Raw genomic sequence first — 16031 nt, 5'->3', positions numbered from 1 at the left:
TGCCTAGTAAGGGTCTGAGAAAATGTACATGTGCAACAGTGATTAAAAACAAGGAAAAGTAAAAATGAAGCATAGATTGGATGCAAACTATAGTGTGATGTTTAGAATCTCCATGTACCAGTATCATTTCCTACATGCTGCCAATACAAATGAAGGCAGTAGAATTTAAAGCATAGTTTTAAAGATAAAAGATGTTTCATGAAAGTTTGACCTTATTTGACCTTGACTTGAGATTCAAAGTTAAGTGATATTTATGTGTGTAAACAATAGCAGTAAGAAACATGGTTTTAAATAGCTCTATGTAGCATTATTATCAGCATTAAATCTATTGACCTTGAAGGATAGGTCAGAGGTCAAACTTGTCATGATATTTTAAATCTCTATCCGATACTTTTATACGCTGACACACCACAATGGTAAGTCAATTATAATTAGATTGTCAAATCAATACGTTTATCTTGAAAATGTTGGTGGATGTAGGCCCAATGTTAATGGATTGTTAACACCACCCCACTCTACACCCCTGCAAAATTTGATCAGAATTCATTCAAAACTTTTCGAGCTATCATGTTTATGGATGGAATGGTATTCAAAAGGCCACATTGCCAGTTATCCTCAATTATTCTGTCCTGTTAATTGTTCCAACAGGCAGGAGCCTCCCACGATGACTACGGATCCTACGGATATGACGACTATGACTTTGACAGGACCCACACCATTGATGGAGATGGCAGCAGCAGTACAATAAACATTGGAGGTGGAGGCAGCAGCAGCAGCAGTACTCTGAACATTGGAGGTGGAGGCAGCAGCAGAAGCACTACTGTGCACGTCAGTGGTGGAGGTGGTGGCAGCAGCAGCAGCAGTACTCTGAACATTGGAGGTGGAGGCAGCAGCAGCAGCAGTAGCACTACTGTGCACGTCAGTGGTGGAGGTGGTGGTAGCAGCAGCAGCAGTTCCACCATCACTCTCGGGGGTGGAGGAAGTTCCGTGTCAGTGGGAGGCGGCTCAGCCAGCGCAGGCACCGGAAACCGAGGGTCCATCGCCACCGGCACTGGCCTGGATGTGGATGCCTATGATTACACGGAAGGGTTCAATCAGGAGGACCTGAAAAACTATGACGGAGAGCTAGATGAAACCTACGATTACGGCACAGAGCTGCCTAACATAGGGCTGCCCGCTAACACTCAGGATTATGGGCAGGTGAAATTAAACAGGATACACTGCAGAATAAAAATAAATCATAAAGGTGATGAAGATAAGTGAGGGTGGGCTGACTTTGTTTTTGTGTCTGTGCTGTGTAGGGTTACGGAGCTCATGGTGAGAAAGGACAGAAGGGAGAGCCTGCTGTTATTGAGCCTGTGAGTATGACTGTTTGAACAACATACACAAGCAGCAGACGAAGGCTCCGTTTGGGCTCATGGGGAGGACATATGTGTAATCCACATCTAAACACAAACTATCCCTTACTTCCTGAATAAGGCTCCATAAGCCACACAAGCTCACCACAGTCATCTGTTAGCATCCTCGGACGAGGCCTTGCTCCTGGCTGTTCATCGTGGCTAAACCATAAACATTTGTTGTAGAGCCATGCGGCAATTGTTAATAAGCTCTACACACGGTGTAGGGAGCGTGTAATCACAAGGGAAGTAAAACCAGGAAGAACAATAGGAAGTATGAAAGGAATTGTTCAATTAAAAAACCTAAAACAGACACTCATATATATATGCAGGTAACACTGTGAAAATCTCTTCCTATATGGATATATATGCCACAAAAGGTTTGCATGTATCTAATATAGCACCAGCTGTTTTACTTCAAACAGAAGTCATGGAGCTCCACCAGGCATACCTGCCTCTGTGACTGAGTGCCTTCAGTGTTTACAGAAGGAGTTCATGTTTTTTGAGTCCACTTCCTTAATGAGCTTTTGTGTATGCACACGTATAAGCATGCTGGAACACACATACGCAACCTCCCAGTGTGCTTTTGTCCCTTTGCAACATGCAAAAAGCTGTGAGGTAGAAAACTAAGAAAGCTAAAAAATTACAAAAGGGCAACATGTTATAATACAGCCCTTGACTGAGGGTGTAATTCCCCTGTAACTGAGTGGACTTTCTATGTATTTTTTTTTTTTTTAAAGTATGCAATAAAATTTACCTACAAATACTTAATGATAGGTACACTAAAATAAGGACCTAACAAGTCAGATTTTTACAGGAAAGACGCTTCTGTAAATACATTTATTTGGTCAGTAAGTAATTTTAAGTAGCACAACGTCTGGATATTTTGCAGGAATTTTGACAGAAATTATGCTACAAGTACAAGTGTGGGCTGTATTATGAAGTGCTAACTTCAATGAAAAATAAATACACGTACAGACCCAGCCCCTCAATCAGTAGCCACAATGCAGGTGACACACAGGAATAACTGCAGGGATTGAAGAAAAAAAAAAAAACAACAAGTCTGAAGGAAGTGTTTAAAATAAAAATGCTCTGAAGGCAGCTTGAACTTTGGAGAGTGGGCAGAATTTTAATCTCAGAAAACAAAAAGCCAAATTGCTACCACAAGAGCAAACAATGTGGTATTTATGTAGCTGTAGAGCTGCACTGATGCATCTGTTAAGTCAGATCCTTGAGTCTTTGAGACATTGAAATGAGATGAACTGCTATTATTGCCTTTACAGTGTTACTGATCAGGCCCTAACTCAAACACTAACCCTACACTTAGACTGAACTAATTCCAAAATGTTCATAGGCATGGCTAAACTGGCTTTATGTTTCCGTTTGCATGTGTGAATAAGTTTAACATCCCCACTGATCTGATTAGCCCTTAACTGAACTTGTCCGGGTAGGGGAAGCACCTCAGGATGGCTTTGCCTGTTGTTTGCAGCCACTCTCTCGTTCTCTGTGGATCGACTGCAAACACAGCTGCAGTGACAGGCATGCATGCACATGAGTCAGCAAAGATGGGAACATGATGAAGGGACAAGTTTACAAGTGAACGTTTTCCTGTGTATTGTACTCAAGTGTGACAGTGTTGTTTGCAGCCATGTGCTTATGAATGAGGCCTAATGATTTGTGCTTGTGTGTTTCAGGGAATGTTAGTGGAAGGTCCGGCTGGGCCTGAAGGGCCAACAGTAAGTCAATCTTCCTGTCTCTTAACTTCCTGTGTTTTCCTCCCCCCCGCATCGTAATCGCTGCCGTTTTTCTTGGCAGCCGCTTGGTAAAGAAAAGCCAATAGAGCTTCCTTTCACGCATTCATTGTTTGTCTGCACTACCAGAAAATTCGAGTTTTAATGCTTTGCTGGCTCCCGATGCAAAAAGGAGTGGCCCGAGCAGTTCCCCCAAAGCGGTTTTTGGACTTGATTAGATGTCGAAGGAACGTCGTCATTTATTTAGGAAGATTCCTTTAATACAGATTTGCTTTGACACCCTGCAGATGGAGTCCAGCCACTGAAGCGTTGCACTACAATATAAACAAATAAGAATACCCCACAAAGATTTACAGCTTCACAGCCTCTCTTATAAAATATTGCCACATGCACATTCCGTTCTGCTGTATGTGACCATTTTGCAAGATGAAGGCAAAACCTTGTGTTGTATTGTGTGTATATATAGAAGTTAAATGAGGTCTTCTGTTTAAAATAGGGTCTCCCTGGACCCCCAGGTGCTTCCGGCCCACCAGGCAGTCCTGGAGATTCTGGAGAGAGGGTAAGGTTGTTTTTTGTTTTTTTTAATGTCCTAAACATCACCAGAGGTTTACAAATACAAATAATAAAACACTCACTTGTGTTTGTAATTTCCCATCTAAGGGTCTTCCAGGTCGTTCTGGTCTTCCTGGTGCTGATGGCCTGCCAGGACCTCCTGGAACTGTCCTGATGCTGCCTGTAAGTAAAATACAATTCTTCTTCTTCTTCTTCCAAAGTCAGAAATTCTAACTTAGTGCTTTAATCCTTGTTTAACCTCCTTTAAGACCAATTGTTATTATTGACACCGTGTTTTAGCGATAACTTATACAATGAAGTGGAATAAAGGGGGTTTCCCATCAAGCCATTTATGATGAGCCTAACCCTTACGAGTAGGGGTGGGTTTTGATAATCGATTTATCGATTAAAATCGATTCTGGCTTGGATAACGTAAAATCGATTCATTAAAATCCTGAATCGATTTTTTAATATAAATTTATTTTGCCCAAAATGCCAGAATCTCAGGTGAAACCTCACAAAATTTCAACAACCACCAAACAGCTAAAACAGTAAATGAGAGCAGGAACACGGATTCTGCACATAAATGTAAACACAAAGCGCAGACCCACGGACAAGAATCAGTGAGATGTCGCCTTTCTCACCCGACGGCACGGACACGGTCGGGGCTGAAAGCCGACAGCTCGCTGATTCTGATGTTTTTGACCGCGCTTTGTGTTTACGCCCTTTTTGCGCTGATTCTAAAGCTGTTAGTTTTATCTCTCTCCAAACAATATTGACCGAACCAGCAGCAAAAGAAGATCCAAACTACGCTTCACATAAACATCGTCATGAATTCCCTCTGACTTTTGCTGTTTTGCTTCCACCACACTTCATGCACAGCTCTCTCTCTCTCTCTCTCTCTCTGTACTTCAAGAACAGTTTCCCGTCTAAAAATCTGTTTTCTGCATTATTTGCTTGCTTGTTACCCACAAGTCTACCGTTGTTTACAGCGCTGTTGGCCGCTGTTTTTTTCCTTTCACTTACTTCCGAAAAGAAAACCTCATTTCTGTTGTTCAATGGGCTTCTGAACAAATTGAAACTTTTTAAAATTATGCAAAATGCAAAACGCTGTGTCTCTAATAAAACCGCTGTAACTTCAGAGGTAATGTTCATATGTTGATTAATGTTCTTCTTTCGTTTTTGATGTACTGCAGAATACTTTTATAAAATCCCAGGCCAGGAAAAATCACCTTCATGTTTTTCTGTGTTTTATCTTCAGCTACTTTGACACAGAAGCATCTGCTGTGATGCTCACACCTTTGATAAAGTCTTGCGAGTGTCAGCTTCCTTTTTATAGATACAAATATATGTAAATGTACTGATCTGAATTAGAATATTTCTGACTGTCTGAGGCAAAATTTCCCAGATACAAATCGAATTGAATCGAATCGTGGATCGAATCGTTTCGGGACCTTGTGAATCGGAATCGAATCGATTCTAGAAATCAGTGACGATACTCAGCCCTACTAACGAGCGTTTTGTTGCATAAATATGTGCTTCAACATGTTGAGTGAGATTCTTAAATAACAGCTGTAATGTCAGCTGCTTTAAGCTGCACAAATCCTAGCCAAGTCAGCAAAGTTAATGCTACCGAGCATCTTTTTTTTTTCTATGTCAGACTTGACCGCAACAGTTGCTCAGACATCCTAATAGCTTCCTGTGATGTCTACCTCCTCCGCTTTCTTTATTAGGTGCTGGGAAAATGCTGCTGCTGCGGTTGTAACTGATTAGTTGTGCAGATACAGAGTTGTGGTTTCAGGATTCCTCAAAAACTGTCTGGCGGAGTCATGTCGCAAACTCTGTCTGGACAAGGTGTTCTGGTGTATCTGCTGGCAGAAAGCCGGCGATCCTTGAGCTCCAAGTCTAATGAGAAACACGCCTTCTCATCATTTCAAGACGTTCTGTCTTGAAATGATGGAGTCAACATGAGCAGCACGGCAGGGTTAGGTGGCAAATCTAGACACTGGTGAAGCAGCTTCTCTTTTTTTTTAGCCATTTCTTGATAAATCAGAACATCTCGTTTGCATGGCAGAGATAGAATCAAGTGGACGAAGAAAAACTGAGGATTTGTGGGAAAATATGAAAAAATATTGTTTTTATTCAGCTGCAGTACATCTGACTCATCCCTGATGTTCTAGATCAACGGTTTGTATTTTGCTTCGTGGCAACAACCCTCTCTGTGACTTTGAAATCCTGCACAGCATTTCACTGCTGTGTTGCCTCTGCATCTGCAGCACAACTGACAGTCAGTCTCCTGAGGACTGTGCCGTGTAATCCAAACCAAGATGTCTGGCCCAAACAAAGTCAAGAGTTGCACCATAGGCATGAATATTCATGTTAGGGTGTAATGCTGGCTTATCACCACCAGATGGCAGTCGAATGTGAACATTATGGCCTGCAAGCAGCCATGGATGGAGCTGATTTGACAGCTGGAGGCTGTAGCATAGTTGTTGTTGTTTTTTTTGTTGTTGTTTTTCTTAAATGGACAGACTGTATTAAAGAAATATTAGAGCTATTGTTGGTAACAGTGTGTGGCTGTTTAAACTTAAAAGATTAATTTTGCCACAGGCCAGCACTTTAGTCCTTACACATGCTTCTCTTGGCTCTCATTTTTTTGTTTCTTGTGTATTCCTTTTTATGGGACTGAAGTCTCACCAAGCTATCATTCCTTCCATAGTTCAGACTCAGCGCCGGAGGTGACTCTGGGCAGAAGGGACCTGCTGTATCAGCACAGGAGGCCCAGATGCAAGCCATCATGCAGCAGGCTAGGGTAACAGTTTACACCTTCACATTTCTGCTATTTTTACTGCTCTTTGTTGCTAAACTCTGCGAACTATAAGATTCTCATGTGGAAAATATCTTATTTCAGATCATTTCATTCTATACTTTTAACTTTTTTCCCTCACTTCTCCTCAAATGTCATATTTTTTTTATTTTTGTTTAGTTTTTAACATTTTGTTACTGCTTATCACATGACTTTTACTGTATTTGTGGCACATTTCCTACAATGTTCTTCCTCATTTATTATTAATAGATGCTGCATTTTGTGAATTAAGTTTAACATTAACATGCAGAGCACAAGTATAGACACAGTATACAGCAGAGACAAATATGAATTGCTAAATCTGCTGCAGTTCTATTCACACATGAGCTAAATTGTCCTCTTTCCTTCTTTTCCATATGTTTCATTTGATTTCATTTTTATGTTATTTCTCCTTTCTTTGGTCAGCTGGCTATGCGCGGTCCTACAGGGCCAATGGGTTTGACTGGCAGACCTGGACCGCTGGTATGTATGGCAAATCACCTCCCAGCAAAAACACTGAAGCACAAATACTCTGATCTGCAGATTCTGTTGCACACAGGATGGTCTTGCTCAATTGTTATATGAATTTTTAGTCAGTATTTTTCTTTTTAAGGGTCCTCCTGGTGTACCAGGACTGAAGGGGGAGTCTGGAGAGGCAGGACTTCAGGTACTAGAAATCACCATGCTACATTCTGTTTTCAGGATCAGTTTCTGATCATATCAGTCTAAGCAAATGTGGAAATGTGTTCACTAATGCTGAGCCTTTGTAATATTCCGTTACTAGCAAATCAGCTAAAAAGCCTAATTTAGGTGGATAGATTGGAAATGAAAAAGATGGCTCAGTGATTTACAGCACTTTTGTTTTAGGGACCACGTGGACCTTTGGGAACCCCTGGACCTCCTGGAAAGCCTGGTAGACGAGTAAGTTGTCAACCAAGCTATTCAGCAGCAAAGAAGTAATATTAAGACTAAGCATGATAGTTTTTATGCACTTCACAGTGTTTGTTTGCGATTGCAAATAGTAAATGCTCTGTGATTGTCTTGATCTGGAGGTAGAACATGTGCTGTTGCTTTTACAGGGTCGCTCTGGAGCTGATGGTGCCAGGGGCATGCCAGGACAGACTGGACCAAAGGTATGTCGTCTTTTCCATTCACGATGCACTTAAATGTGCCACTTTTGACAAAAAGATTTTTTGAAGTTAATTTTTAAGCTGAGGTGGTGATCTATATCATTAAATGTTCTTTTTTCCCCGCTTTTAAGGGAGACAGAGGATTTGATGGTCTGGCTGGACTTCCTGGTGAAAAAGGACACAGAGTAAGCATTTTAACCTTTAACCTGAGAGGTGTGTGCCTGTTGGAATTTGGACAACAGTTAAACATGTTCATATTTGTTTTCACAGGGTGAACCCGGCCCCCATGGACCTCCGGGTGGTCCTGGAGAGGATGGAGAGAGGGTAAAACAAAAAAAAGAAAAGAATTTCACTCCTGCCCCTTCATTTTCTTATCAACCTCAAGTGCTGTGCACACGAAGTCGCACTATCTGAATTTGTTCTGCTCTTGCACAAATGACTTCTTTGCAGGATTCTTCCCAAACGCACCGTTTTGTCATCATTTGAATTGAACTTCCACTTTCTCTTCCTACTTTCTCCTTCTCGTCGATTTCGTTCCTTATAATACGTTCAGTTTTTTCTCTTTGCAAAAATACCTTTTCCCAATTTCCCTCACCTTCTCCATTAAACACAACTGATGCAACTTGATCCCCCACTTCCTCTGTTTCTTCATTATGTTTTCACATTACACACACACACACACACACTTGCACATCCTCACTTTCTCCTCCATTATAATTCACTGTCTGTTCCACAGCCTGACCTGCTCTTTTCTTTCCCAGGGAGATGATGGAGAGATCGGACCCAGGGGACTTCCTGGTGAACCAGTGAGTGATCACATATATTACCATTCAGTCTTACACTCAGGGAAATGTATAAGAGCTGCAGGCCTGCTGTCATCATGTTATTGTGTTACTGAACAATCATACTGTCGGCTGGTATCATATATCACATGTTCATAGTCATATAGACTTGGAATTTTTTATTTTTTAGTGCTATTGTGGTGCAAAGTGAATGTTGATCAGAACTCATGTGTACAGGGGAATCTCTAGTGGTGAGAAAAGCAAGCAGAACACATCAAGCTTCTTTTAATAGCCTCCCACACCCCGCCTCACCCATGCAGGATACTCCCTGCGGAGGGTGGAAAAGACAGGAAAAGGAGAAACCATCAGAAAGCCCTTGATATTGCATGTTATGATCTTTTTTATCCACCAGGGTGCGCTACATTGGTTTGAATTCACACAGTCAGGACAATCCATCTACTTGGGTAACTGTAGCTGTGAGGCATGGCACACAGAAAGAAAATCACAGCACTGTTTCATGGGTACGGCTGAGGGAAATGCAAGAGTAGTAAAAAAAGAGAGAGAGAAAGAAAGAAAGAAGGAAAAAAAAGGAGAGCGGGCTTCAGCTTTCCCTCACATCTCACTCTGTAGAAAATCCTCAAGGACATTTGGAAAGTGAGGTTATTTCCAGCAGTATAATTTTGAAACTTGATTTAGCTGAACGTGTTTAATAATGCATCAGTCCTTTTTCACAGGTGTGATATCACTCTCAATCTCATTTCCCTTCATTTTTACCACAGGGGCCTCGGGGTTTGCTGGGCCCAAAAGGACCTCAGGGACCTCCTGGACCACCTGTGAGTGCCCACCCCCCACCCAACCCTCTCACCTCTCCTTCAACTTCTCAACTTTTCATATCCAGCAATAGATTTACAGTTTAGAGAGCGGAATCAATTTTTTAGCATCTCATAAGCAGCGAGAGAAAAGGGAAGGACAAACAACAACCACGGGGAAATACAAAACTCAATATCTCTCAGACACAATATACAAAAGAGTAGCATATGTTATTGAGTTTAACTTCAGCTTCTCTGATAGATGTCTACAGTGCAGCGAGGCTTCAATCTAATTTGTTCCAGCGGATTTAATTTAACGTGGACACTGCACATTTTTGAAACTGATATCTCTCTGTAGGAGTTAGCGATTCAAATACATCAGACTTTAAAATTCATTCACACAGTTGATTCTGTCCATTTTAGTCTTTTATAGATTTGCTGCCTTTCCCTTTTCATTTTTTGTTCTTAATGTTCTTTTGTCACCTGCTGTAGGGCGTTACTGGAATGGATGGCCACCCTGGACCCAAGGGAAACATAGTAAGTGAAGCTGGAATGAACTAAATTGCCTATATGTGCAAACTCTCAGATAAACCAACACGCACAATTTCAATTTCAATCAACGTTTGCTTAATTTCACCCTCAAAAAAGCCCATGATATGCACTCATGGGCAAACACACACAAGCACACACACACCAGTTCAATCAGACATTAAGACATAATGAAGAATAGGCTGCCTGTGTTTAGGTCTATTTGAGCAGTCCACCTCGGCCGCTTGTACCATTCCAGCTCAATTTCAGGCAGCGCCCGGCTGTAATGAGAGAATGCCTAACTGAAGCAGCTCCTTTGTTCTGTTGGGAACGATCCAACGAGGTAGAGATGAAAGACCAGGAGCGTTCCCCGACTCTTGGCCTGAGGAAATATAATTGATTGCCAGTTATCTCATTGGGAAAGGTGTTGTTGTGTTTGTGCCTCAGCAGTTTCTTTCATTAGGAAAGTAGTTGCGGTAATGTGCACTGTGTACGTGTGTGTGTGTCTCTTACCTCGAGCCGTGGAAAGATGCTACTCAATCAGTCCAAAAGTTGTGGCTTATTGTGTTGTTATGAGGTAATCATGCAGAAGTGTGCTACTGCTTCTCATTTATATTTTTTCAGAGGAAATTTTCCCCTTTGCTGGACAATGCTGGTCACCAAATCAGTTTTGCATTCACACAGCCTGGTTGAAAATCAATAAATTATTCAGTCTTTTCTACATGGGGAGATTTCTAAGACAATTTTTCTTTTTCAGGGACCCCAAGGAGAGCCAGGACCTCCCGGACAGCAAGGCAACCCAGGAGCCCAGGTGAGTGATGAAAATGTAGTGTGAATTTAGATCTTTCTTTCTCGGAAGTGTGAAATGAAAGCTTGCTGATCATTTCTGTATCCTCCCCACAGGGACTTGCAGGGCCTCAAGGACCCATTGGACCTCCAGGAGAGAAGGTAACATACCACGTGGCTCTAAAATCCTGTAACTCCACTAAAAAAAACTCTAAGATGCTTTAAAAACAAAAAGAATCAGAATGTATAAAATAGCTGGTCACATTCATTTTCATGAGCGGAAAGCCAAGTTGCTATCTTATTCAGAAATGCTTATCACACAATTATGCAAATGCCTCCTCATCCCCAATGCAGGACTAAATGTTGCCTTGTAGATGGTACAGACAGATTTGAATCCTGATACATTTTAATTTCATTTCAGCTAAATTACATTGGCTAACTTATATGGAGCACACTCACTTTATTATTGAGCATTTGGGATTTGGTAATGTAGGTACTGCGTGTGCCCTGATTTTAAAAGACATTAAAGCCATCATGATATTTGCTAAGTGTAATAAAGCGAAACAGTAGACTTAAATCGTAGATCTTTGAATTTAATACAACACATTCAATACATATGCAAGACTTTGCCACCCCAAAACACCATGTAAATAATTTTTGGGACTAGAGCTAATGAGCATAACAAAGAGAAAAGAAATCTGCATCCTATTATCATCATGATTCATTTTATGTGTCTGTACCTTTGCTTGTCTAAGAATCCTACTGTTTGTCTTTTGGCCACTGAGGTTCAAATGAATTATAATGACAATAAATGAAATTTTACGCACACTCATCATCACCAAAGGATGACACCTACAGGATTTTGTGATCCCCTGGGTTCTGGTGTCATGTGTGGGCTTCTGGGATATGTCTCGCCAGCATTTGAATGGATTATGTAACAATAGTCAGTGTTATATCAGCTAAACCTCACGTTGTTGTTATACCGATAGACATCTATATCCTGTGATGGCTCCGTGTGCTCTTGTTATCTTGTCATGTTTACTCTGACCTTCTATCATCTACCCAGGGCCCGACCGGAAAGCCAGGCTTGCCAGGAATGCCAGGAGCTGATGGCCCTCCGGTGAGTTTTTAGGCCACGTTTCCAAAGAGCCGTATTTTATCTTTTTCCTCCCCTCTGTCTGTTTATAAAGAGTTTTTTATAGGTAGCTGTGAGAACTCACATTTTTAAAGCCATATCTCAAATTTTATTTTATACAGCCTTTTGCTTCACAGGATAAAACACATCACAACAGACGCACTTTATATAGGCAAACAGTCCCTCTGACATCCCTGCACAGACAGTACACCTGCTATAATGGCAGATGTTTCTTGGAAGGTACCAGGTGGCACCTAAGAGAGATAGGGCCAAGATTTGAATAACTACAGGGCAAGAAAAAGATTTAAAAAAAAAAAGCAAAACAGAAAAAGGAGATAAAGTAGAGCCCCACGACACACAATATCTCTCAGCCTTTTAATAATTTCTTTTGAGGGTAGTTCTCCCTGAGTTACACAGCCAGGCTGTTCCTGTTAAATCTGTTTTGTTGCATATAAAGCAAGCACAATATTCCCAACCTTAGTGCTCCCTTTCTGCCTCTTCTCATGTATCTGTTTCTCTCTCCATCCTCATATCACTAATAGCCCATCAGAGGGTTTGCACAGCTCCTTTTGTTAATGAGAATGCAATCATTTTCCTCTTAGTCCTTTCAGATGAGCATCCATGCATGTGTGTGGATGTGTGCGTTTTTTGATGAGGTGGAGTTTTGTGTCATACATGCACGATGCTGTTTGCTATATTGCTTGTACAAAATTAAGAAAATGACAGTCTGTGCTTTTTGAGCTCAGTGATAGCTAGTAGGGCCTCTTTAATACAAATCTCAAATGCAATTAGACTGCAATGGCTCTATTTTTTTTTTTTTTTTTTTTTTGCAGTTTTCCACTTTGATACGTCCCTCCAACAGTTTTAATAACCTAATTTCTCTGTTTAAGGGGCCTTGTGGCATTTATGGTAGTAATTATCCTCAAATGAAATGCCATAATATTGCTCTTAATAATTCACAGGGTCACCCTGGAAAAGAGGGGCCTTCTGGAGAGAAAGGCCACATGGTGAGTTTTATTACATTTGCTTCCCATGAGCTAGCTTTCATTTCTTCCTTCCTTTATTTACGCTTTTCTCACTTTTTCGTTTCCCCTCCTGTTGTCCTTGTTCAGAAACATTTGCATAAAATGTGTTTGCATTCACGAAGATAAGATTAGCAAAATGTGTGCGTGTGTGTGTGTGTGCATGCTTGGATTGTTAAAAACTACGTGCTGCAAACTCTTATTAAATATTTGTCTCTCTAGGGTCCTCCTGGCCCTCAAGGACCTATTGGTTATCCTGGGCCTCGAGGCGTGAAGGTGAGTTGATTATCAACCACTAAGAAATTAATTTTATGTATTTTTTTGTACTTTGCATTTAATGTGTTAATAGTTCCCCAATATCTCATTTGAGTGTTGTTGTTGTTGTTGTTTTTTGGTGTTTGGCCAACCAGACTAGTGTGATTTTGCAAATAAATAAATAAAAATCCCCTTAAAAATGTTTTGTATAGGCTTCTGTCTGTGTTTGTCAGAAAGACTGAAATGGCAAAGGGGCTGATAACAGTTCAAGGTGCACAGCCCTCTCCTTCCTCTGTGCCATTAGTATCTGATGAAACCGAGACAAAAGAATTCCCATCAAATAATTCTTGGAAAGAAAGTGTGACTGATCCAATCATTAAAGCTGCTACTGAGCTAGGGGGATCACACAAGTGGCTCGACTCGTAGCTAATAGTCCCCCTGTTACATGGCTGAAGTCTGCTCTCAGGGAAGATGAAAAGATTGGTCAAGAAGGAAGAAACTTTGTATGCTAATTTATACACCAAAACAATGAAAATGAATCCATCCTAAAGAGTATCCTCTTTTGCACAATTTACTTCTAAGTTTTAAAAAAAGTGTAGCCGTCCGTTATCCTCCCCACTGGTTTGTAATTTCTGCCTGTTCTTGTATCACAGGGAGCTGACGGTGTGCGTGGCCTTAAAGGACACAAGGGTGAAAAGGTAAAGGGATTCAAACAGCCGGCTAAAAAACGTCTAAGAAAGTTGTGTGGACTTATTTGATCATCTCTGCATGCATACCAATCAAATGGTTTCAACATCGTTTTCTTTATCCTTCTGCTAGGGAGAAGACGGCTTCCCCGGCTTCAAGGGAGATATGGGTATCAAAGGCGACAGGGTAAGGCTTGTTTGTTTAAACTTGACTGCTGGATGAATCACTCAAATGATCACATTAATGAAACAACTCTTAAGTGCTGCACTCAGAACTACCTTTGTTTTATTGGGGGGGGGGGTGAGGGTGACCTTTATCCACAGTAAGTGAAAGGAGCAACCACTCCTGTCACTTTATCCACTTTCATTGCCTAAGCCTCTGTGACTACCGCAGAATTGTGGCTAATGAGCAAACATAAGGTGTTGTTCCAGTTGACAAGTGGTTTGTGTGCGTGCGTTTGTTTTAATGTGAGCAGTTTCCAATTTTTTTTCCATCCCCATTGCCTCTTTCCAGTCACTCCTAACCTCGACAACTTTAGGAGAAAAGCGCGACTTTGACAGGTTTTCCTGACTACAGCCTCTTTCTCCAAAGTGCTTCAGGGATTTACACTGTCAAGTCTTAAGAAAAAAATGCTTTCTACAGTAAGAAACATAACTTGCACAAGCCAATACTTCAAACATCAACCCTCCAATCCCTGACCAGGCTGTCTCTAGCTGAGCATAGAAAGGAAGTAGAAATCAATGGCACTTTAAACCCCTTTAAACCCGGGAGAGAGACATGGGGCTCCGGCTTATTTTCCTCTGGAGATGCAGCAGATCCAGATGAAAGCAAAGATTTGAGGAGGCCCTCTGCTTTGGAGATGCACATAGACCGGAATGTAAATGACTCATTTTGAAGCGTGCCTATGAAAAGTGTGTGAGTGTGCTCAATTTAAAGTGTTCTGTTTGATGAGCTTGCAAGTGTGAGTCAAGTACAGTTTGTCTGATGCCGTTTTAAGTGCTGGTGTGCGAGCACACTGGCTTTGCCTTCAACTCTGCGCAAGCCTTTAGCTAGATATCTTTTTACACACCACCAGGTCTCATGCAACAGTGACTGGCTGTCAGAGTGAGTTTGTAGTCTGTCACTTAATATGTGTCCCGCTTGAAGGAAAGCACACTTAAAAAGAGAAGCAATATTAAAATAGCTAATTTCTTTAATGATGAAGCAACAGAAATTAGCATCCTTAAGCCCCTTTTTCGATGAATAATAAAAGCAAAGCATTCTTAAGTTATAGAGCAAAAAGTGACCATATTTGTGCAAGAGGATGGAGGTCTAAGTTGTCAAAAGTGCAAGCTAGCTTGGTTAGCAACCAGCTAATTAGTGCTAATAGATGTTTTGCAGGCACGTGACCGCTTACCAGTCTTGTAGGACATTTCGCTCAAGTGATTGAATAGCCTACTAAACATTATGTAAATGAGATAAACTATGGCAACTATGAGTAAACATACAAGTTGATATACTCCCTCAGAGGAAGTAAAACACTTTAAAGGCAAGCATCTTGCTTATTAAGGTAACAAGCTATAGACTATAGAGAGCAAAACTGTTTTTTTATACCAGTCATAACAAAATACTTGTTTCAGATCTCTCTTATAGTACCCAGATTCATTGTAATCACCTTAGAAAGCTATATGAGTGGAAAAATATTCCCACTGATGCTAATAATTTGTGAATGCACAGTCAATAGAATAATCTTTGCAAAACCTGAGGGGAGAGATGTGCTCAAGTACCTTGTTTTTGTTTGTTTGTTTGTTTACCATACAGGCTAATGGCATTTGTATTTTTTACATCTTGTGCTTTCCAGGGAGAACTTGGACCAGCAGGACCCAGAGGTGAAGATGGCCCCGAGGGGCCAAAGGGTCGTTCCGGGCTTCCAGGAGATGCTGGTCCTCTTGGCCCAAGTGGTGAGAAGGTGAGATTCTTAAAAAAACTGACTTAAACAGAGGCAGAGTAATTGCTTGACTGGTCCAATCCTTATCCAGTGAGGACAGGCGAAACTTGTGTTTGTTATTCACAGTGTAATTTAAAAAGCCGATATCCATCCGAATCTTGGTCACACATTAGCTAACAGCAGTCTCTTTCATGCCTAATTATAGCCTTCACACCAGCTTTTCCCCACACACTGATCCGGTTCTAAAAATACCGCTGTAGTGTTTCTGCACGTTTTAATGGAGATGTTACTCGCTAGAATAACAGAGTTTTTATTACTTAAACTCACAGATGCAAAGAGCTTACAGCATACTGTGGGAGAGAGCCAGCCTTCTTTACTTGCATTAAGTTAGGAATGTACATGGAATTAGGAGATCAGCGAGGTAA

At 41.1% G+C, this 16031-nt stretch overlaps 1 protein-coding gene across 3 annotated transcripts in view; it reads left to right on the top strand.

Annotated features, from left to right (window-relative positions):
* Positions 1-16031, top strand: part of col5a1 (procollagen, type V, alpha 1) — a 74632-nt gene that overhangs the window by 36690 nt on the left and 21911 nt on the right. For all 3 annotated transcript variants that reach the window (XM_086301256.1, XM_086301255.1, XM_086301254.1), the window contains exons 8-30: positions 649-1200; positions 1302-1358; positions 3092-3133; positions 3645-3707; positions 3809-3883; positions 6420-6512; positions 6972-7028; positions 7159-7212; positions 7413-7466; positions 7625-7678; positions 7807-7860; positions 7946-7999; positions 8437-8481; positions 9237-9290; positions 9759-9803; positions 10552-10605; positions 10698-10742; positions 11647-11700; positions 12678-12722; positions 12960-13013; positions 13646-13690; positions 13812-13865; positions 15520-15627. In XM_086301256.1, the coding sequence (XP_086157382.1) occupies positions 649-1200; positions 1302-1358; positions 3092-3133; positions 3645-3707; positions 3809-3883; positions 6420-6512; positions 6972-7028; positions 7159-7212; positions 7413-7466; positions 7625-7678; positions 7807-7860; positions 7946-7999; positions 8437-8481; positions 9237-9290; positions 9759-9803; positions 10552-10605; positions 10698-10742; positions 11647-11700; positions 12678-12722; positions 12960-13013; positions 13646-13690; positions 13812-13865; positions 15520-15627 (1812 nt within the window). The remainder of the gene's footprint in view (positions 1-648; positions 1201-1301; positions 1359-3091; positions 3134-3644; positions 3708-3808; positions 3884-6419; positions 6513-6971; positions 7029-7158; positions 7213-7412; positions 7467-7624; positions 7679-7806; positions 7861-7945; positions 8000-8436; positions 8482-9236; positions 9291-9758; positions 9804-10551; positions 10606-10697; positions 10743-11646; positions 11701-12677; positions 12723-12959; positions 13014-13645; positions 13691-13811; positions 13866-15519; positions 15628-16031) is intronic.

The sequence above is a fragment of the Aulonocara sp. 'chitande type north' Nkhata Bay genome, linkage group LG7 (genome assembly GCF_057382095.1).
Source record: "Aulonocara sp. 'chitande type north' Nkhata Bay isolate Kocher_YH1m ecotype deep benthic linkage group LG7, A_spYH_male_GT1.1, whole genome shotgun sequence".
Lineage (NCBI taxonomy): Eukaryota > Metazoa > Chordata > Actinopteri > Cichliformes > Cichlidae > Aulonocara > Aulonocara sp. 'chitande type north' Nkhata Bay.
This window is presented reverse-complemented; position numbering and strand designations above follow the sequence as displayed.